Source organism: Planococcus citri, chromosome 2, assembly GCF_950023065.1.
Source record: "Planococcus citri chromosome 2, ihPlaCitr1.1, whole genome shotgun sequence".
Taxonomy (NCBI): Eukaryota; Metazoa; Arthropoda; class Insecta; order Hemiptera; family Pseudococcidae; genus Planococcus; species Planococcus citri.
In genome coordinates, this window is record NC_088678.1 from 21,214,424 (window position 1) to 21,238,757 (window position 24,334).

Below are 24,334 nucleotides of genomic sequence, written 5' to 3' on the forward strand. Positions count from 1 at the left end.
AAATCTGGGAAAAATTGAATAGATTTGGGAGTACTATGGTTGCACAGGAAACATTAACTTACATGCCAAATTTCATAATAATTAAGTGTTTGACTCGAAAAATGTCTGAGATGGACTTGAAAGTGTGAAAATACTGTTTTTTATTTTTCGACCCCCCCCCCTCTAAAGGTAGGATGATGATAAGTTCTGAAAATTATCATTTACTACTCAAAACAGAAGGTTAATGAAAATGTTGAAGAATTTACTCCAGGCTGATTCATCTATTTCACTTTGCTGAACCTCTTTATCAAAACACCTCTCCTACATTTTCTGGACTCCCCCCTCCCCAATTACATACAAATCATCTCATAAATACAGTTTTTCATTGTTATTTTTTCAAAAGGACCAAATTCAACTAATAGGTACATGTATTTCTATTATTTTTGAGAATTTTTTCAATGGGCGGGGGAGCTAAACTTTTATTGAAATAATTAAGGACCGAAAAATTGAAAACGTGTGGATTCTCGTCTCATAATATTCAGCTTTTTCACCGAAAGTTCCAAAAATTGCCAAAAAAATCTAAGTACAAGACAAAGTCAAAGCAAAGATAGCTAAGTTTCTGAAAATCAAAATGGAATCAATTCAAAGCGACATCATGTTATAAAGGTTGAATATTCATTTATTAAAATTTCATTTTATCTCAACTTTTTCTAGTTCCCAGAATCAAATCTGGAAAAAAATCAAAATTCTATCAAATTGACCAAAAAAGCTGAAATTTGGTATATTATCGACCCCCCTCCCCTCATCGACTGGAAACAATTTCGAACTGTTTCGAGCAGTTTTGGTTCAGGAGCCTTTGGCAGATTTTTGAAAATAGAAATTTCAACGAAATTTAACCGGGTGAAGTTGAAAAGCTAAAATTTACTTTAAATCCTATTTTCAACATACTGAGTCGATTGGAGAGGATTTTAGACCGTCCAGGAGCCTCCAGTCATTTTCGGAAAATTCCAAATTTTCAAAAAGTACCCATCATAAAAATCGTCCAAGGCAAATCAACTCGAGCCCGTATGAACGCGATCGGTGCTCGTTACTGACCTAAATTCTGCGTATTTCACAATTTCACCAAAAATCCTAAAATTCCGACAACTTCGCGAAGTTTTCACTTATCTTTTCATTTATCCAACCTGGTGTAACGAACGAACCATAACACACGTCTAACAAAACCCTTTAGAAATAATTTTCAAAACCATCGTATAAAAAGAAACAACACAAACGAACCAGATAAGCACGAAAAAAAACCTCACAGCAAACACAAAAGAATAAATGAGAAGAAAATAACGCAATTAATACAATTTAAATCAGTTAATTTAAAAAAATTCTTTAAACGAGGTAAAAAAAAACCCTCAAGAACAAGTACCTATCGCAGCTTTTTAGCGGACGAAGCGCGAGTAGGGGAGAGGCGCGGGGCATATAACCGAACCCATAAGGAAGAATAAAACATGGGAAGGGGGAATCATAAAACGCAAAAGTAAACGCGAAATTTAATCTATTTTTTTTTTCTCATTCGGTTAAATTTCATTTTAAAAGAACGCGAACGCGGCTGGTTAATAAATGAAATACTCGTCGTCAAAGGGTTGAATTACACAAAAAGAAAAAGCCTCAAATTAACAAGTTAGTAGGATGGGTGAAGGTTTAAAGTTACTTTAAAAGCTTTTTTTACTTTATTTTTCTCTTTTTTTTCTCCTAGATGGAGGAGGGGGGATGCACTCGCGTTCTTTTATTCGCCCGCTGCTAATGTTGATAGTAGACATGGCTTACCAGTGAATTTTTTTTTTTTTTGGCCCGAGCATCGGAAGATGAATTGCGCAAAGATGGCGTTTATATAGGGCTGAATTAGGATAATAAAACGAGAAAAGAAACTCACCTCTAGAATTTCATCTCCAACTTGGATATTTCCGGCTTTATACGCGGCGCCATTTGGATTAATTCCGCAAACGAAGACAGCCATTTTGGTGCGATCTTTGTGTCCAGCCAAACTGAGTCCCAATCCATTCGATCCTCTTTCTAATTCGACGATCATAACACCGCCGCCCAAATGGCCGTATTTCTTTTTAACTTTATCTGTAACATGAAAAACAAAAAAAAAAAACACTCGTCAATTTAATCAAGCTATATTGGTTACTAAAAGAGAAAAACAACCGTATCGTATCTTCAGGCTAAAAAAAGAGCTCTTTCAAAGTCATTATTTCTTTCAGATTACAATCAACAGCTCTTTCAAATGATCAGTTTGATAATTCGAGCGTGAAAAAAAAACCATAGGCATATTTTCCAGCTTCGTTAACGATCGTCTCAGGGAACAGATTCATTATTATATTTTACAGTTTATATTCCGGCAACAACAAAACGATGAAGGCTTTTCAATGATTTATTAAGCTGCAAATGGCACTTATATGAACGATTATTACAAATCGACTACGACGTGTATCCTTTCCGTGCAATTGATTGTGTTTTTTTTCGGTTTTCCTCGTCTTCATCTTCTCCTTTACTCGTACTACAACGAACACGAGACGAGGACTTTTTTTCATAATTCCAAATCAATCTCGCCTCGAATGAATGCGTTTATTGGACTTGGCAAAGTGTGATTTCACTTTAATACCATAACTGGATTAAGCTCTCTCGATAGACGCGAAAGTTTCCGAGCGTAAAAAACTCGAACCGAGGTTTTTTTATCAACGGATAAGAAAAGTTTGCGCGGCACTTTACAGCTTTTATTTTTTTCTAACACATTCCTTTACGGTATATTTTTTTTACGCTTGTTCGCCAATTCCATTTCGCTTTTATATAAATCAACCAAACTCAACGGTACATTTCGAATTAAACTTGCTAGTATTTGAATGGAAGAAGCGAAAGATTCGGCGAAGAGATGCGAATCATCCTTCGAAGAGGTCGTCGTCGTGCAAAAAAGATCAAAAGTTGCGTACTAAAACGTATCGTATTTTTACGAAATTCCTTCTTTTTTTTTTTATTTTAAAGCGAATCTGGAATATAGAAATTTGTTGCCTTTTTTTCTTCTTCTTAAGACGACGAGTTATACGTGTCTGAAATCTGAGTAAGATGAACTGTAAATGGAGAAAAGCTAAAAGATTCTGGTACGTTTTGAAGTGCAAAAAATATATAAGGAAGGAAGTTAATAAATGAGACTTTCAGGCAATAAAAAAAAGCAAAGATGGCGAATGAACAGGAATCGGAAACTTTAATGGTTTTTAGCAACTTGAGAAACAGTGAAAAAAATACTCGCACGCGAACGAGTTGACCAGTTAACGATAAAAAATGTGGCTGAGGTTTTGAGAGCAAAAATACCAAATATATATTACCATAGGACTAATACATGATGTTCGTTTTTTTTTTCAAGATAGATGTATTTGTAAGAGGATCTGTAGGAGAGGAGGGGTAAAAGGAAGTTTGAAAATTTGATAATGTGTTTCAAAACTGGGGCACTTTTTCCATCTTTTTTGTACGCTTACTACTTATTCCAGAATGTGTTCGTTAGGCACACAACAATGATAGAAGAAGATCAGAAAATTATTCAGGCATATTTAAAGATAATAGCTCAAGATCAAAAATAAAGTACTTACTTAATAAAATGCTTAAAATTACATAAAATCTAATCTCCAGATTACCTACAAGTACTTTTTTTTGGTTGAAAATCCTCTACATTTTCAAGCCTTCTTTTCACAAAATTTTCATGAATCTCTGAACTCAACCCCCCCCCCCCCAATCCTCCTCACTTCTCCAAAAAATAGACGGTATTTGATCTATTACCGAAAAAAATTAAATTAGAAACAAATTTACAATAAAAAATCACCAGGCAAAATATTTTTGAATTTTTTTTAAAAATACTCATTAGTTTAAATTTTTGAATCAGAATAAAATCACTCTTCAGCTCTCAATAATTGGAAAAAAAATGAAAAACTTGAAAAATTTGATTTTTAGTGGTTTCAAAAATATGCAAAATGATTAATCCCAGTCGAAAAAAATTTCAACATACTTAATTTTTTTGGAGTTGTCAAGTTTAAAAGACAGAAAGGTACTTTTTAACAATTTACAATCCAAATTTGATTTTAAAAATTTCAAAACTGTGCACAATTTTACTCATTTTTAAATATTTTAAAGCCGTTGATCTTTGCTTCTCTTAAAGTTGAGAATCTGACATTTCTGACATGTTCATTTTAGTCCCACTTTGCCACTACTGAGACAACAATTTTTAAAAATTCAAAATTTGAAAAAAGAAACACACACACACTTAGTAAGTTACACGTGCATACACCAGCCACGGTTATGAGATGAATGTTTACAATAATTTTTCAAATCCACCCATTGGTGGTGAAATTATGTTAAAAGATATCTATTGATGGGATTGATGAACATAAAGTAATCGTGAAAATCAATTTAGCACTCTTATTCAGAGTGTCAAGTACAAAGGATACGAACAGATGTGGAAATTGGATGTATGCTTCAATTTTAGCACTCACTAAGCATGCAACACGTTTTATTTTTTCAATCAGATTTGGAAATTACAAACATCTTTGAGGATAACGATCACATAATTCTTCAAGGAAAAATCGCTATAAAGCATCCAGAAGACCTGATTTATAATATCAGTCAGTCTGAGGCAAGCTGTTTGTCTGAATCGTTGACGTTGTAATTCAACAAAGAAAAAACTACGCAGTTAAAAACCTTGTCACAGGATTTTTTACAATGCAAAATATCGTAAAGCCAATCATGGCACAAAGTAAAAAGCAAAACTCAACCAGTCACGTCGCTCAGTTCGTATCCATAGGGGATGGAAATGAGACATACTCAGTTTGTATATCAAGTAGATCAGTAAATTTCTTTGTTGAAACATACGGAGGGGCATATGTGATGTACAGCTGTGCCTAAGAAACCTTATCGAGGGATTTTTTACAATGCAAAATATTGTAAAGCCAATCATGGTACTAAGTAAAAAGCAAAACTCAACAAATCACACCGCTCAGTTGGTATCCATAGCGGATGGAGATGAGATGTAATCAGTGTGTATATCATGTAGATGCATAAATTTCGTTGTTGAAACATACGGAGGGGCAAATGTGATATACAGATGTGCCTATCATGTTTATGTGTTACTATTTGGTTATTGACTAGTGGTAACACTGTGTGTGTCCTTGAGTGGCAGAGCCATTGCCCGATGCTACGAAAGCTACAGACATCATAGTGTGTATTTGAGTCAACACAGATATTTCTATCTCGTTAATGTCAGAACGTTAATTTGTTCTCCTCTTTCCCAGCAACGAGTAATGTGTTTTTATGATAATTGTGTCTCAATCATGTTGATCAACACCAATTTTTTTACTCAAAAAAAAATGTTTCTCACTTTCTCAAACAATTGAGAAAAACATCCAAAAATGGCATTTCTCAAGTATCTTCCAAAAAACTGGATAAGAATAAGAACAGCTCAAGTAACATTTTTGAAGAAAAAAACTTGATACTCAGAGCCAGTAGCACAATGCAGGTTTAAATTTCGGTTTAGCTGAACTTAGTTTAAATCTTGAACCAGGTTCAACTTCTGTAGCATTGCACAACATTGGTTCAGCTACTTTAGATTAACTAATCCACCAATTAACACGTCATTCAACCAAATTTTGGAGTGATTTTTGATTACATATTTTTAATGATTAGAAATATCTTACAATTGGAAACAAAGTTCTATTTTTCAGGCTTGTTAACCGGTTTTTAACCATTAACCAAAACCGCAAATTAACTGGTAAATTAACCAAAAAAAAATTAACCATAACCAAAAAACCTTATTTTCTTGAAATATCACTAACCATAACCGTAACCGTAACCATTTTCTGAGATCAAAATAAACCGTAACCATAACCTTACCCAACAAATGTTTAGAAAAAAAACCAGTTACAAAATTTTAAAATTCATTTCTTTTTATCTGAGTTTTTTTTTCAATGTGATTTATAGCGATTTGAAATTTTAATCAACAAAATGATCAAAAGATGAAATAATTACCAGTTTTCCAGTTTTTTAAACTTCAAAATTTCAAACTCTGAAAGAATTTTTGGAAATTTTCAAATTTTTAACTGAAATTTTAACCATTAACCAAAATTTTAAGCTCAACTGGAAAAATTACCACCAAAAACTGTAACCTTAACCTTAACCATTAACCAAAAAAAATGGTCATCAATAACTGTAACCTGAACCTTAACCATAACTTTAAAAAATGAATAACCTTAACCGTAACCTTTAACCAAAATTTTGAATTTCTTGTTTAATTTTTAACCGTAATCTTGACCGGAAATTTTTTTTTCGGTTAACAAGCCTGCTATTTTTTGAATTAATTTTAAAAAATAAATATTCTTGAACAAATAGTTGACTAGATTTAATTTTTTTGCTGCAGAAAAATTAATTTGTTTGAGGAAAAATGTCCAATTTTGAACAAGGGTCATCAAATTTTTCAGTATGGTGGTGATGTGATTCGAGATTTTACATTCAACAATATTATTCTTGTTTTTTGTCATTCAATGTAAGTAATTATACTTTGTCTTTGTTGAAACTTGGTATTACTTGAAGTTATTGGTTACCATTTGCAAAATAATCAGTAATCACACAACTTGAAACAACCAATGAACACGCCCCGATTTGTTAATCCTAGGTTAACCTCCAAAAATTGTCGAGTTAAATAAAAACCTGCTTTAAACTGTAAAAACAGTTTTAATTGTCCATTGTGCTACACTGCATTTTAGTTAAACCAGAGTTAGCCTACAACTCTGGTTTAAACCTGCATTGTGCTACTGGCCCTTAATCACTAGGTAAATGATTTTCTTCTTCTCTGGTAAATACAACTTTGAAGCTTTTCCAAAAGAGAGGAACGGTGATGGAGGGGGGAGGATGATGAACATTCCAAAAAATTTCAAGATTTTTATTACATCTTTTTCAGATAAACCAATTAATTTCATGCATAACATTTTTTATTCATTAGTAACAGTCACAAATTGTTTTGCTACATACAACACGGATTAAAATTCAATGAATTTTTCGCAACGTTTCTTGGAGCTGTCAATTCATTTTTAAAGAAAAAAAAACTGGTAATTTTCTATTCAAAATCAGAGTTTTCCCCAAGAAGGTCCATAGAAAAGCTTCTTCGGCTCAACGCTTTGCTCTTTGAAAAACCAATTCTGCAATTTGAAAATGCATTCAATTATTTCTTCCCTGAAATGGATGCCAAGTAAAATCTGTTTCACTATCTCTTGAAATTAATCCAAAGCCTTCAACCTTACCTCCTCTCCCTTTCTCCCCATTAAAACACAAGTTCCACAGCAATTAACTTATAAAAACTAGCCAATTTTTTTCCTAAATTAATTTGTGCCTCGAAAACCAGATCTGCATAAAGAGAGTGAGAGAAGGGAGTAAAGTTTTGATTTTGAAACGTTTTGTATATGTATATTTTCTATCCTAATGAAAATTACTTATGTAATATAAAATTTTTGAAGAACGTTCTCAAGAGTAAATACGTATGTATGGGTAATAAACATCAAAAACAGATAAATAAACGCTTAGCAACAAAAGGCTTTTATGAGCCATCTTATAGAAGTCTTTCTCTTTCATTTCAGATTTTAAAACATTTGAGACTTTTCAAAAAAAAGTGAAATTATGACTCAAAGTACTGTCAGACTTGAAATTGGTGATGAAAAATATTTTTATACAATCGCGAATTTCGAATCAAAAATTGAATTGGCCACGTGAACATCGAAGCAAACAATCAACGACTGATACGTACGAGTAAGGTTAGCCTGAAAATTTGAAAATCCAACCGAAAAGGAAAACTCACACGTAAAAACTCAAACGAAACCGAGCAATGGAAAACAAAATCGCTACATGGAGGAAACCCAAACGGAATTTTTTTCGAATAACAGGAAACGTACCTCCCTGACGATAAAAAACACAAACCGAAAGATTCGTTAACGATGGCACGTAAAAATATTCACGCGTAATTACGTAAACCCGAACTTTCGCCTTTCAACGTCAAAAATTTAGTTTACGAATCAACTGCTCCGTGATTCGGGCAGTCGAATGCGAGTTCGTTTAATTAATGGCCAATTTCATTCACAAAAAGATCCGGCCATGGCCATGTACGAGTAGCTGAGGCAGAGAAGGGCACATTCGGCAGCAATTTTACGCGGTTGTGTGGCATCCCGCCAGCGAAATCATTTCGCCAAATTATCGGTTTATTTTTTTTTCGCAACCTAACCTAACCTACCTCCGTTTTTAAACGGTGGCTCTGCTACACCGATAGCTGTGAGAGAAAGAGGTAAAGATGGGAAAATCTGACAACAACGTGTACGCCGATGTTTTCATTAAAATATATACACACAGAATATAATACACGAGAAGATGATGAAGGGGCAGAGGGCCGGAGGGGCAGCGAGGGTGGCGATGATTATGCGGTGAAATTCCATCTGTTGTTTTCGCCGAAGGCGTGAAATGTGGAAATTGAAGGTGCGTTTTTTTCCTCCCTCTTCCTTCTCCCTATCTCTATCACTCCTTCGAGCTACCTAGCGATATAATCTGTTGCGATTTATCGCGAGTAAAATATTATTCAAATGTACGCGTAGTATTGTTGTGCTCACGTTGCTCTTTTTTATCGCCTTTTACCAAATAGTCGAATGAAATTAAATAAAAATAACGTTTAAAAATCAACTTCGACTCGCAATCGTAAATTTCTTTCTTCCTTTTCGTTCGTTACCTTTGAGAATACATATTTCGATTCGAGTTTTTTTCCCCATCAGTTTCAAAAGAGGGGTATAGGTACCTTCGGATACGAAATCATTTTGGTTTGGGAACACGGTACCGTTACTGCTGAGTCGAAATTAAAACATTTTTACAATAAAAGCAAAGCAACGAGTAAACGAAAGAAAATGGAGTGTTTTGTTATTGTATTTTATCATAATATTGAAATGATATCTGAACGTTGAAAGTATAATACGTTGCTAGTTTTCTCATTTATTTTAATAATAAATCATCGACGAGAATGAGGTTTCATCGTCTCGTCTCGTCTGCATCGATGCGGCCGAATCCTGCCGAACAAACGATCGAATATTTAACGTTTCGAAAAATACGTACTACGTACGTCGATTCGGTTGCATAAGTTTGATTTCGCAGGCGTCTGAATTTTTTATCACGCCAACGCGTTCGAGTTGGAGAAATTGGCTGCTGGCGGCTTGAAATAAATGAATGAATTTTCTATTATATTTATTCTTCTTTTCTACCACGACATTCTCTCTAAGTTTGTGTTAAAAGCCCCTTTCGTAACGATATAAGAATAATTTCTTTACTCTGCCTGTTCAATTTCCAGCGTATTATTATATCTACCTGCTGCATTGAACATTCTTCAAATTCACCACTGTGTACTAGTACAAGGTGACCTAGCATTTTCTAGGATTTTCCTTCGTAAATGTACACTTTTTATCAGACTGAAAGCCAAAAACATACTATACGAATGCGATAAATAATTCAAGAAGTTAAATTCTCTCAACGAGGCGAAGTTTTTTACGTCTAAGACAATAAGTTTTTATCAAGTAAAACAAACATGGAAAAAACCAAGTACTGGGTGTTTCATAACAGGCGTACAACAATTTGAAACCTGAACTATTAATCCCAACAACCAAAAATATAATTACTTGACCCCTTCAATACATCCAGATCAGGCAACCCCATTCACTCTTACGTAAGTCACGTTGCTGTACAATCAGGTTAATTTTTCCAACACCTGTTACTGAACACCCTGTATTAAGGCTTTTTCAAATATACGTTTACTGCACCTAAACGTACACATAGCACGAAGTCAAAGCAAAGAAGAAAAAATTCAAGCTAAAACAAAGTCAAAAATAATCCCACCAGTATGAAAATTTCACCAGGAGCTTTTGTACGTACGAGTAATAATTTTGAACAGCGAAGTTTTTCTACACATAGAAACGCCCTCGAGTAAAAATTATTCAAAAGCAACGTTTCATTTCGCCAACTTATCTCTTTTTTGATTGATTTGACAAGCTGTACGATACACGTAAGAAGTTTCGCTGCAGCTAGCATTATTATTATACATTCGAGCCACTTATAAATTTACTACTGTGTAGCAGAAAGGGATACCTACCAAAGAGAGGTGTAAAAATTTAATCATTGTTACGCAAACGAGCGCAGAGCACTCGTATTCGCACAATGGCAGGACTTTTAGCATACCGATGCTGAGGCGAGATATGTACGCAGTATATACGAGTATGCGACAGAAAGAGGAGACGGATGCGGATAGTAGGGTTTGCATTATACTCGGACACGAGAGAGTCGAGAATGGTGGTAAAAATTAACTTTTCAATGAGTTTTTTCCTCTTTAATGAGAAACTTTTGAAATGAAAAAGTTTACCGAGAAAATGGCATCGGGTGACAAAATGAAAAGAATAAATGCGAATATGAATTGGATGACGAAAAACGTTCGGTTTGCGAGCTCGCGGGACAAGAGAGCGAGAGCGAGGCATTTGGGGGGTACATAAAAGAATAATGTGAATTAACTTCGTTGCAAAAGCTTACCTCTATAAATGTACCTACACGTGTAGGTATGTGTATGAACGTGGATGCGATGGCTTTTTCAAACGTCGAGTACAAGAGTAGGTGGAACCGTCAAAGTGACAGAGTTGGAAAGAGATACAGAAAACAAGAGACTGGGGAGCATTACATTTTAAAATGAAATTTTCAAACGAGATAATTCAATTGCTTATTTTTTATTCAAACTTTTCTCCGTGTGGGCTTTTCAATTAGCGTCTGCGAAGTTTGCGACGAGATGGAGGATGAGAGAATGCAGTAAGTTTATCGAGCGGATAGTGTTTGGAGACAAACAAGAGTGGAAGTTTTTTTTAAGTGGAATGCAAGCACAGATATAGGGTGTCACGAGAAATTCTATCAGGAGTAAAAAAATATGGCACATTGAGAAAACTACAAGTCAGGTACTTCTATTTCACTCAAATTACTTGTTAATGATAATCACCACCCCACTTCCGTTCTAACCATCCAGGCGGTCGCAGCAGTTGGACTTTAGATTCATTGCGAGATTATACTAAACTTTGAGAGCTCATCTGGATAATTTTTAAACCTGGAGCAAATCTGTTTACAGGATGCTCAAGGAGGAGTACTGTCAAATGGGTAGTTCAATATTGATAATAAAAATTCAAACATCTCAAAATGAACCTTCACAGCGAAAGCTCACTTTTCATAGGACCTGTGGTTGAATCAGACACAGTTTTCAATCAGTGGGTGCTTTCAGACCCAAGTAAGGAGCTGGGGTTGAATCAGACATAGTTTTAAATCAGTAGAAGTTTTCAAGCCCAAGTACAAACCTGTAGTTGAATCAGAGTCAGACACAGTTTTCAATAAGTGGGTGCCTTCAGACCTAAGTAAGGACCTGTGGTTGAATCAGACACAGTTTTCAATCAGTGGGTGTCTTCAGACCGATCGATCTCTGGTTGAATCAGACACAGTTTTAAATCAGTGGGTGTTTTCCAACCCAAGCAAGGGCTTGGCGTTTCATCAGACATGGTTTTCAATCAGTGGATGTCTTCAGACCCAAGTGAGGACGTGTGGTTGAATCAGACACAGATTTCAATCAGTGGGTGTCTTCAGACCCAAGTAAGGACCTATGGTTGAATCAGACACAATCTTTAATCAGTGTGTGCTTTCAGACCCAAGTAAAGGACCTGTGGTTGAATGAGACACAGTTTTAAATCAGTTGGAGTTTTCAAAGCCATGTATGTACCTGTGGTTGAATGAGAAACAGCTTTCAATCAGTGGTTGTCTTCAGACCCAAATAAGGACCTACTCTCTAAATTTGAAACAGTCAATTTCACTGCTTAGCAGTCACGACATTTTGCCTTTTTAAAGCAGTAGTTTTTTTTACTGCAAAACAGTGAAAAATTATTGAATTGGTCAGTAAAAAATCATTTTGACTGACCAATTCAGTAATTTTTCACTGTTTTGCAGTAAAAAAAACTACTGCTTTAAAAAGGCAAAATGTCGTGACTGCTAAGCAGTGAAATTTGACTGCTTTAAATTTAGAGAGTATGGTTGAATCAGACACAGTTTTAAATAAGTGGGAGTTTTCAAACCCAAGTACGGATCTGTCGTTGAATCAGAGTCAGACACAGTTTTCAATCGGTGGGTGTCTTCAGACCCAAGTACGGACCAGTGGTTGAATCAGAGTCAGACACAGTTTTCAATAAGTGGATGCCTTCAGGCCCAAGTAGGAACTGTGGTTGAATCAGACAGACCAAAGTAACTACCCGTGGTTGAATCAAGACACAGTTTTCAATCAGTGGGTGCTTTCAGACCCAAGTAAAAACCTGTGGTTGAATCAGACACAGTTTTAAATCAGTGGGTGTTTTCAAACCCCAGCAAAGACCTGTGGTTGAATCAAACACAGTTTTAAATCAGTGTGTGTTTTCAAACCTCAGCAAGGACCTGTGGTTGAATCAAACACAGTTTTAAATCAGTGGGTGTTTTCAAACCCATCAAGCAAGGACCTGTGGTTGAATCAGACACAGTTTTCAATCAGTGGGTGTCTTCACTCTTCAGACCCAAGTAAGGACCTCTGGTTGAATGAGACACAGTTTTAAATTGGTGGGAGTTTTCAAAGCCATGTATGTACCTGTGGTTGAATGAGAAACAGCTTTCAATCAGTGGTTGTCTTCAGACCCAAATAAGGACCTATGGTTGAATCAGACACAATCTTCAATCAGTGGGTGCTTTCAGACCCAAGTAAGTACCTGGGGTTGAATCAGACACAGTTTTAAATCAGTGCATCAGTGGGTGTCTTCAGGCCCAAATATGGACCTGTGGTTGAATCAGACACAGTTTTCAATCAGTGGGTGTCTTCAGACCCAAGTATGGACTCGTGGTTGAATCAGACTCAGTTAGGGCAAAGGGGACTGAAAAAGAGCTGGAGAAAATGTCATCCAAATTAGCTGAAAATTTGTGCAATGGTGTTTTTCAAGGTGGCGAGTTCATAGCCATCATTGGTTTTTTTGCCAAACTCATCCCATCATTGCGAAACTGGGTCAAAGTACACCAAAAATGGGATAAAAATTGAATGGGAGGTCAAGAAAATATTCACAAAAAACATAAAATCATAAAAACTTGCCAAAAATAACGAAAAGTTTATTAAAATTGACTTAAAATTCTATAAAAAGTGAAAAAAAATTGATAAAAGTTTTGTAAAAATTGCTCAAAAGTGTTACAAAAATATGTACTTGAAAATGGTTTGCATTAATAAAATGTTGTAAAATTCAAAAAAAAGAAAGAAAGAAAGAAAGAAAGAAAGAAAGAAAGAAAGAAAGAAATTCCCTAAAAATTCTTGAAATTGCAAAAAATGATGAAAAAGCATTTAAAATTGGCATGAAAGTCCAAAAAGTTCATAAAAAGAAACAAAAAATATATGTCATGAAAATAGTTGAAAATGACCAAAACGACTAAAATAAAGTAAAATTCAAGAAAACACCAAAATAATGCTTTAAATCACAAACAGTTGTTGAAAATTACGAAAAAGCCATTAAAATAATAATAAAAATCTATGACAAGTACAAAAAAATTGATGAAGCTTTGAAAAAAAAACGACAAAAATGAGTTGAAGCATCACAAAAAACAAGTGAAAATGACTGTTGATAAAAAATCACAAAATTCATTTGAAAAAAGGCGCCTAAAATACCAAATTTTTTTTTTTGAAAATTACGAAAAACTGATTAAAATTGACAATAAACTCCTAATCCATAAAAGTTACTAAAAACTAAAAAGTCATGAACAAAAATTACTCAACATTTTTTTTCTAATGTCATGAAAACTGTTAGGTAGAAATAGTTCAACTGTTACCTTCGTATAATTCGAGAAAAACCCCATAAAAAATCTTAAAATTACAAAAAAATGTTGAAAATTGCGGAAATGCGACTAAAAAATTTGCAAAAATCCACAAAAATAAACGATAAAAAATTAAGTTACTGCAAAAATTGTTCAGAAATTCATTAAAATGTTATGAAAACAGAATGATTAAAGTTGATGAAAATGGATGTAAAATCTGCTCTCCAAGGAAAGTTTTAAATCATTGATAAATACGTTTTTTGCTCAAATTTTTCCTCGTTTTCAAAAGTCTTACATAATGTTGAAAAATCAACAGATTTTCATTTTCAAAACTCAACTTAACATCAACTGATTTATTTTCTTCCAAGTTTTGTAAAGTCTGGCATTATATCAAAAAGTCAACAATATTTGTTTCCAAATTTACAAAAACGTCTTTAAAAGTTGATCGATTTTCTTCCAAAGTTTTTAAAAATCTGGCAAGATGTCAGAAAGTCAACTGAATTTTTTAACCAAGTGACACAAATTTTGGAAAGACTCCTGACACAAAAAAAATGAAAATTCAAGAAAAAAACCTTCCAAAATATCTGAAATTACGAGAACTAGCAGAAATTACGACAAAGCGATTAAATACATATTACTAAGCCAAATTGAAATGTTGAAAAAATTCCAGTCTCACAAAAACGTCAAAATTGAAATAAAATTCCACGGAAATTACTCAAAACTGATGAAAATTGGTAAAATTGAGCACAAAATTGAGCACATGAAAAATATCATGTGCTTCGAGCAAACCCCATTAATTTGAGGTCGTCGAATTCGATTATCTACCAATTTTTCAGATTTGCCCCCCTCAGAACCTCCTCTTCGGTATGAATTTTATGCATGATGAGATCAACTTCACACAAAGCCCACAAAAGTTAAATTCCTCGCAAGGCCAATATAGCATAATTTTACCAAACATCTAGATCACATTTCGATATCCTGTTCTAAAGGCGTTTCATGCAAGGCACGTCTGACTTCCAGTTACACCTTCACACGAGTTCACGCACAGTAAAAAGGAAGAAAAAAAAGAACGAGATAATTTGCAGACACCCTGTCGCCATTAATCATATCCCAACTCGATCTGATACATCCGCACCATCGCCGAAGTTACAAATTACATTAATGATTTGCCATCTACTAAGCCAGAGTACATATTATAAAACTAGACCCAGAATCTCAACACAACAACATAACACAAAAAACCTCCCTGCGTACATTGGACAAGATCAATCTTCGCTGCACGAAAACAAAACAACAACGAAACCCATCCTTTTGTCTTTTTATTCTCGTAAATTTTTCACGCCTAGGACAGTCCATCAGATAGCAACGAGTCCTCCTCCCGAAATCCGAACACATTAGGCTATAATTTTCACCAGCGAAAAAGAAAGAAAAGAATTTCCCAACAAAGGTTATTCACACGTGTAACATATATACCTACCTACGCGCGTAAACCATTTCAATACGGTGTTTTCGGGGGGGGGGGGGGGTCTTTGACAAATTACACAAAGTTAAATGGAGGAAAAAAAAGTCGCAAGTTTCTAACTTCTTCATTAAACTAACGAGAAAAGTCCGAGTCCAGATTAACGCTGGCCCGACCTCGTTCGCTAGTCGAGTTTAAAGGACCGCACGTTTACGAAATAAACAACTCGCTCGAGTAAGAAAACGTGAGAAAATTGATCTCGCAAATGGTAAGTACATAAGATTGCGTCTTTGTCGTCTTGGTCGCGTAGAAAATTTCCTATTCAAGATGTTCGTTTAATTAGTCTATATAGTCTGGGTCTTATACCCCTCGAGAAGAATTTAATGTGTAAGTAGGGTTAATTTGCATGCCCCTGCAGCTTGAGCCTGACAAGATTAACGCGGCTTGTGGTCGGTGTTTTTTTTTCAACTTTATTTCAGTTACCTTAATACCTACTTAGGTATTCTCGCTTCTACACCACTAACCCGAATACGAACGAGTTAATTTATATAGTACAACCGTACGCGTATTTACCCAACTTACTTACACATTTTTTCTCGCCTGTACACTTCAAGTAGCTCCTAATACGAGTACATAGGTTTTTATTTATTTATATTTTTTATTACAGCCTCCGGTCAATGAAAGCAATAAAATCGAACGCTTTAGTCGTAAACGCCAGTAAGTATACTAAAATAGTAAACAAACATGATTTTTGACGAAATTCAACTCGCCCGAAATGTATACGAGGCGACGACCATTTCGCTGGTCAAATCGTCAATATCACGACTGACTGCTCGTAAATCGTACTTTATAAGCGGACATAGTACGAGTACGCGACAATTCAATTAATAGCCGGCTTCGTTTTATATTTGGCACATCAGTTTGTAATAAATTCAACTGTAGTATCGAGAGAGTATATGGTTTGCCTATTCCTGTTCCCTGTGCCCCCCTCCAGCGTTCTATCGAATCCATTCAGTTGGATTTTATATATGTATATTTTATGATTTAGCATTTAATACAGTATTTACAAGGAAACATTATTATATTATAATACATCGGAACCGGTTAATTCATTTTTTTTATCGCGATCGCGCGCGCTCACTGGTACGTGAGTAACACGCAATTACGCGTATATACAATTTGCGTAACATCCATGGGCCATAAGCACTAAGCAGCCAGCGATGTACATAATTATAATGATATTCAAATGTAAATGTAACATTGCTATATCTGTGTGTGCGTATGTAGGTATAAGGTTCTACTATAGGTACACTATTCGTATCGTGCAGAAGAACTCGACAGAGAATGCCTCAAGGTATGGATGAGGGCTTTGGGTTTATAGTCTTTATTTGGTCACGAATCATCGACATCGATGTTCAGAGTTCGAACGAAGGTTGATCCTCTCTCAAATAGAAATATTATTAAAAATGTTTAAACGAATGATAAAGATGTATTTTGATATGCAGATTAGGTTTGGCAAACAATGGTAAGAACCGGAGGGAATATGCCAATCTGGGAGATCAACGAGTATGTCTATGTACTTGGATCTTTCGAGTTAATCAGAATACTCGCATATTCGGATAAATATCAGGATCAGGCACAAAATCCACTATTTAATTTTTTTTAGTGACTTTTAGTGACTGAAAAATAGCAAAACAGTGACCAAAAATTTGAGAAAAAGTGACTAACATTTTGAGAAATGAGAGCAAAGTACATATATGTGTATAGGTATTATATTGGTCGGGGAGCCCGCATGAGGGTCTATTGCACCCTCCCCCCCGGCCGAACCTCCGGGACAACTTTTTTCTTGAAGGGGGAGTCCTAACAATAAGAAACATTTCTAGCCATTGCCCTCAAAAAAAAAGTGGCCCTACTCACAAAATGACGGCCATTTTGATTGACAGGTGTGTTCCAACATAGGACTTGCACAACATTTTTTCAAACCGTACAAAGGTAGATCGAGAGATCAGGCAAAAATTTCACCTGTCAAACTTTCAAGTACCAAAATGCGTTTTTCGATTTTTGGTGAATTTTTGAAAATCAAATTCAGGTCAAAAATGAGGGAAGAAATCAAAATTTTACCAAATTGACCAAGAGAGCTGAAATTTGGGATATACTCTATTTTCGACACGCCAAATCGTTTGGAAACGGTTTCAACCCGTTTTGAACAGTTCTGGAGCCTCCAGCAGATTTTTGAAACCCGAAATTTCCCAAAATTTCATCAAAATGGAGATGGAAAGCCGAAATTTACTCTGCAAACTAATTTCGATACGCCACGAAGTCGACTGCACGTGGATTTCAAGTCGTTTTGGAGCCTCCAGCAACTTATTGAAAATAACTGGACCCTCCAGTAGATTTTTGAAAATTGAGATTTCCCAAAATTTCATCAAATGGAGGTGGAAAGTCAAAATTCATTCTGCAAACTAATTTCAATACGCTACGAAGTCGACTGCTGCTTCCAGCGACTTTTTGAAAGGTTGTACGTCGTTTTTTGGAATATTGAAATTTCCAAAAAGTAGCTGGAAGCTTCAAAACCATTTGAAACCACCATGCAGTCGACTTCATATCGTGTTGAAATTAGTTTGTGTAAATTTCAGCTTGCTAACTCCGTTTGATAAAATGTTGTGGGAATCTCAAGTTTCAAAAATCTTGTGACTCCAGTAATTTTCAAAAAGTCACTGGAGACTCCAAAACGACTTGAAATCCACCTGCAGTCGACTTCGTAGCGTATTGAAATTAGTTCGCAGAATGAATTTCGGCTTTCCATGTCCATTTGATAAAATTTTTGGAAATTTCGAGTTTCAAAAATCTGCTGGAGGCTCCAAAACTGCTCAAATCGGGTTGAAACAGTTCCCAATCGATTTGGCGTATCAAAAATAGGGTATATCCCAAATTTTAGCTTTGTTGGTCAATTTGGTAACATTTTGAATTTTTCCCTTATTTTTGGCCTGAATTTGATTTTTAAAAATTCGCCAAAAATCGAAAAAAGCACTTTAGCACTTAAAATTTTGACAGGTGATAAATTTTTACCTGCTCTCTCGATCTACCTTTGTACGGTTTAGAAAATATCGGCTCTATCCAATCACATCGCCTTACATTTTTAATGTTGAACGCTTGATTTTTAATTTTTTTTTTTTTTTAATGATGATTCTGAAGGATTTTCATGAAAAATATTGATCATTTTTTGAAATTTTGCATTTTTTTGGCCATTTTTGCCGAAATAGTGACAAAAGTGACATGCAAGTGAAATTAGTGACTAAGTCACTTTTGAAGTGACCGAATTTCATGCCTGCAGGATAATTTCTGCGCGATGCAGTTTTATCAAAAACATTGCCCAAAAATCTGTATAGAAGGATATTCCAATATTCGGAAGAATTCGAGTAAATAATTATTCAAAATTCGGCTATTCAAGTACTCGCTGGCTCAAGAATGAACATCTCACTTTCCTTTTCAGACCATCAGTAAGAAAAATTTCCACATAACTCTACCACACCTCAACAAAATAATAGAAAACCATTGCTCAAAATCCCAAATCCAAAAATCTTCGTACATAGGTACCTATAACTTTTAAAAGAAAAAATTATAAAGCGTTTAAAAGTACACAGGGTGTCTATCAAAATTTGATATTCAAAAATCGCGAATTATCGCGATCTTTTCCCGCGATTTTTTTTTCAGTACCCCCTCATCATCTTCGTAACAGAAAAAAAACTGGTTTCGAACAAGGTCACACTTTCTTTAAGGGAGTTTTTGGCCTACTTTCGATAGCCCATGTGACAAAAAAATGTATGAAATACATACTCTGTGTACCACAGAAATATGAAAAAAATTGAAAACTTCATTCATAATTCAATGAAATGAATATTAGGTATTAATAGGAAGTACCTACTTCAATAAAAAAAAAAACTGAATTTAAAGTCGGGACGGTTTTTAGCTAGTTTTTGGTGATTTTTTATAAAAAATCGCGACTTTTTCACGACTTTCGCTACCTATTTTCAAAATCGCGACTTTTGTGACCTGGTAGACATCCCAGCACATCATCAAACCGAATTTTAGGGGCTAAAACTCACTTTTAAAAAATCAAAAATTGTGATTTTTCACAAAAACATCGAAATGTGAAAAAATTGAGAAAGAAAGCTTGAATTTGTTTCTTGGTTTCGAGCTTTTTTTTACACCCTCCAGCAGATTTTTGGATTTTAAAATGTGTTGAAAAAATGTTAAATTTCATTTTGTTTTTTTTTATGATAATTTTTTCGAAACTTAAAAATTTTAATTCTGCTGAACGTTCTAAAAGGGCTCAAAGCCATCATCAAATGATTCAGAAGATACAAAATAGGACATATAGATCAAATTTCAGCCCTCTATCTCAATTTCAACAAATCTTGATCATTTTTATGATAAATACTTGTAGATTGCCGTAAATTCGCCAGAATTTAAAGAATAAAAATCAGCACCATTTTCCAGCACGTTAGGAAACCACACTTCCGAGTGAGAATAAAAGCTACAACATTGGCAATTTTTTGCATATAACTGAAAAAAAAAACAATGCCTGAATGCAAACAATGGAATTCTAATGACTTTTTTTTTTGAAAAATTAACAAAGATAGGCAAACGACCCCAAGCGAAGCGAGGGCAAAATTCTCGAGAGGTATAAAAACGATGTTTTCTGGTTGGTATTTCAAAATCCAGTTGGCAACAATTCATGTTGGAATTCAAGTTGAAATTTTCAAAATTTTCACCATTTTTCAATTTTATGGGACCTTTTTGCCAACTATGACGAGTACGAATCGCCAATTTCCCAACTGAGTTTACTTGGACGACTGAAACGACTCTCAGTCGACTTCAGAAAACAGAAGGAAACACCAACAATACATAACACACAAAATTCTCAAATCAATGAAATAAACATCCCTCTCTACAGTAGAAAATTCCAATTCTCTAGCAATTGCTCTCATCACTGACATTTGTACCTCTACAATTATTTATTCTATCGTCAAACTGGAAATCGTCGAAATTCGGTAGTGCTTTTAGTCGTACAACATTGTAACTACCAATTTCAACACGAATTTTATATGATGAAAAGAAAAAAATGCGGACGTTAGAAAAGGCGCCTGATGAAACTTTAATAGGTAAGGGAATATGTGGCAGAAATTGGAAGTGAACTTTTCCTCGTCTATGATCTCGATATAACACCTGGTTTTTCTACACATTTGTCTGCTTTCATCCCTTACCCTTTCTAACCTCAACTCTTGCTATTCCATCGGCCAAAAAATAACCTAAAGGCGTACTCGTAATACACGTGTAGGTCTAGGTAGCGTGTACGAGAAATGTGTATGTGTAAACGTATACCCAAGCATATACTACACATAGCTGAGTTGGTAGGCTACAATAAATTATTCATTTTTTCGAGATGCCGTCTATGTGATGTTCGAGAAGCTAGGTACGTTTGAGAGCTTCTCATTAACAACGTCTTAATAAATCATTTTAATACGGACAACTCATCACGTTGTTATTCGCTGTACGCGTCACGTAAATTAATAAGCAGCTTTAAAAAAATGACCTACGGTGAGATCGCGAAATTGGGTTGCGACTTTGAACAGTAGCTGGGTAAAACAGACTAGGGAGTTGTAGGTTGAAGAGGCGAGAGTTGTCCGAGTAGTAGATGGGTTTTATTTTAAAACATGCGGAGTACTCGTTCTATTATACAAATAGTTGAGAGTTAGTCTGTTATTGTGTGAACTACTCAGGGTAAATTTGAAAATAATCGAAGATATGAACGTTATTTTTTGTGACTTCGAAGTACGAGTAGATGGAAATTTTTTTAAATATTGCTTTTCGGATTTTCATGACTCATTTTTCATCATTTTTTTTCCATGTATCACTTTGCCTACTCTCTAAATTTAAAGCAGTCAAATTTCACTGCTTAGCAGTCACGACATTTTGCCTTTTTAAAGCAGTAATTTTTCACTGTTTTGCAGTAAAAAAAACTACTGCTTTAAAAAGGCAAAATGTCGTGACTGCTAAGAAGTGAAATTGACTGTTTCAAATTTAGAGAGTATCTATGTTTTTTATTAAGTTTTTTATTCATAACAACTCTGAACCGCTGCTTTTAGTTTCATGGAATATTTTTAGCCATTTTGAAGATCGCACAATTCATCTCAACAAAAACTCAAAACTGTATAGGTACTTACTACTTAGCTAATTGCTAAACCCATTTTAGTTTTTTATCCTCTCTCTGAATCATTCTCTCTTTACCTTATTCGGATGAAAAACGTAAAATAAAAAATACCTACCATAAAACTCGCTCCATTTGATGATGCGGGACCACATTACGGCGGTAAATTCAAATTACCACGTTGAAATCCGCTCATTTCGCCATATTTAAATACGAGCATCGCGACTCCACTCGCTACCGACCGTATCGCAGCGGCAGCGTTAAATAAATCGACAAATAAATTACACTATCACAGACAGACTCGACGCTGATCTTGACAATACCTAAGATAATTATGTACAAATGGGAGCCATATTCAACTTCCATACATGATATTCTCGCTCTTTTGGCGATGGCTGGTGGTTGTGCCTGTGCGACAAAACAACGTAATGTACCGCAACGTCGTCGTCACGTCACGAGTTTATCAAGCAGTTCTATTAAACTTTCTTAATTAACCGCCGGAATCAATTCATTCGTTAAACTTGGAAGTGACATAATTTGAAGCATATTCCTTCCTGTGAAAATCGTATAGGTATCGACTTCGAGGTAAATATTTTCGTTTGTTTTGGGCCGTGTAGACCGTAGAGGTTTGCCAGTGAGAAGAGTAGGGTGCTCAAGTTTGATAATGTGGTGTAAATTACGAACAGTTGCGAAGGAAAAGGTTTTAGAACTACTGGTACAAGTACATGTGTACATATGAGGACAAAATTTCACTCACCAAGGGTTTCATTGGGCATCATTAGGAATACCCTGAAAAATGTCCTGCTAAAAGTCCTGTTGCTTCATTTTGAAATTTTGTTAAACTAGACACTCTGATTATGCTTTCTAAAATAAAATGGAATGTTTTGTATGGAGCAAAGTTTTTTGATAACCTCTTTTTTTTTTACATTAAAAATTTTTTTAAACGTTTTTTGTCACTAGAGTTACTTTTATTGAGAAAACGTTGAGTACAATCCCAGTGAATATTTCATTCTTCAAAAATTCTGAGTTGGAATTGGAAATTTCAAGAGCAAAAAAAGACACGCAACTTATCGTTAGACAAAAATTTAGAATTTTTGGAGAATTTTGTGACAATTTTGGCAAAGAATGGAACCTTATTCAGTACTGGAAACATCAGACTTTTTAAACAAAAAATTAGAACTTTTGACAATTTTTGACAAAAGTGAGATTTTTTGACAATTTTGATGAAAATCAGGACTCTTTTACAATTTACACTGAAAAAGAAACGTTTTGTCAATTTTGGAAAAATTAAAACTTCTTGCTAAGTATTTTTGGCAAAAATGAAACTTTTTTCGATAACTTTGAAAAATTGGACTTTTTTTAATGACACGAATACAAATCAGGACTTTTTTTACAATCAAGGCTAAAAACGATACTTTTTGACAATTTTGGGAAACATTTCTGGTACTTTTTCGACAATTTTGATTACAATTAGGACTTTTTGACATTTTTGATGAATTTTGGAAACATTAGTAAAATTTAGAATTTCTAGTCAATAAGTTTCGAGCTTACTGATCACAAAAAAAAGCACTTTGCTTTACAGTAGGTACATATTATAGAAGATAGATATGTCATGGACCAAGTCCGAAATTGTACAATTCGAGGATAGTACTGCTGATTTTGTACCATCTCCGAAGTGTTCGGACCAAGCGTGAATGTTCTTTTTCATTGGGCTTGGTTCGTACCATGCCCGCAGGGTCCGGACAAAGTGTTCGACTTGGTACAAATTGTGTTGTGCAAAGTTCGAAATACAGTTTTATAATGAATGAATTCGAATTACATGCCTTTATTCCATATTAGATAACAATGAATTTCCAAACGAATCATTTAGAAATAAGGTGATTAATTTTTTCAGTCGTTTGTGAACGATTCACAAAAAATGAATCAATTCGTTCGTGAACGATTCGCCAAAACTGAATCAAAATATCAAAAGAAACTTGATCAATTCGTTCGCGAATGATTCACCACCGAAAATGGATCAATTCGTTCGCGAATGATTCACCACTGAAAATAAATAAATTCGTTCGCGAATGATTCATCACCGAAAATGGATCAATTCGTTCGCGAATGATTCACTAAAAATGAATCAATTCGTTCGCGAATGATTCACCACCGAAAATGAATCAATTCGTTCGCGAATGATTCACCACTGAAAATGAATAAATTCGTTCGCGAATGATTCATCACCGAAAATGGATCAATTCGTTCGCGAATGATTCACCACTGAAAATAAATAAATTCGTTCGCGAATAATTCATCACCGAAAATGGATCAATTCGTTCGCGAATGATTCACTAAAAATGAATCAATTCGTTCGCGAATGATTCACCACCGAAAATGAATCAATTCGTTCGCGAATGATTCACCACTGAAAATAAATAAATTCGTTCGCGAATGATTCATCGCCGAAAATGGATCAATTCGTTCGCGAATGATTCACTAAAAATGAATCAATTCGTTCGCGAATGATTCACCACCGAAAATGAATCAATTCGTTCGCGAATGATTCACCACTGAAAATAAATAAATTCGTTCGCGAATGATTCATCGCCGAAAATGGATCAATTCGTTCGCGAATGATTCACTAAAAATGAATCAATTCGTTCGCGAATGATTCACTAAAAATAAATCAATTCGTTCGCGAATGATTCACCAAAAATAAATCAATTCGTTCGCGAATGATTCACTAAAAAGGAATCTATTAGTTC

General features: G+C 34.8%; 1 protein-coding gene across 13 annotated transcripts in view; it reads right to left on the reverse strand.

Moving 5' to 3' along the window:
- Nucleotides 1-24,334, reverse strand: part of LOC135834981 (multiple PDZ domain protein-like) — a 382,459-nt gene that overhangs the window by 151,059 nt on the left and 207,066 nt on the right. For all 13 annotated transcript variants that reach the window (XM_065348995.1, XM_065349003.1, XM_065349002.1 and 10 more), the window contains one exon: nucleotides 1,904-2,100. In XM_065348995.1, coding sequence (XP_065205067.1) covers nucleotides 1,904-2,100 — 197 coding nt within the window. The remainder of the gene's footprint in view (nucleotides 1-1,903; nucleotides 2,101-24,334) is intronic.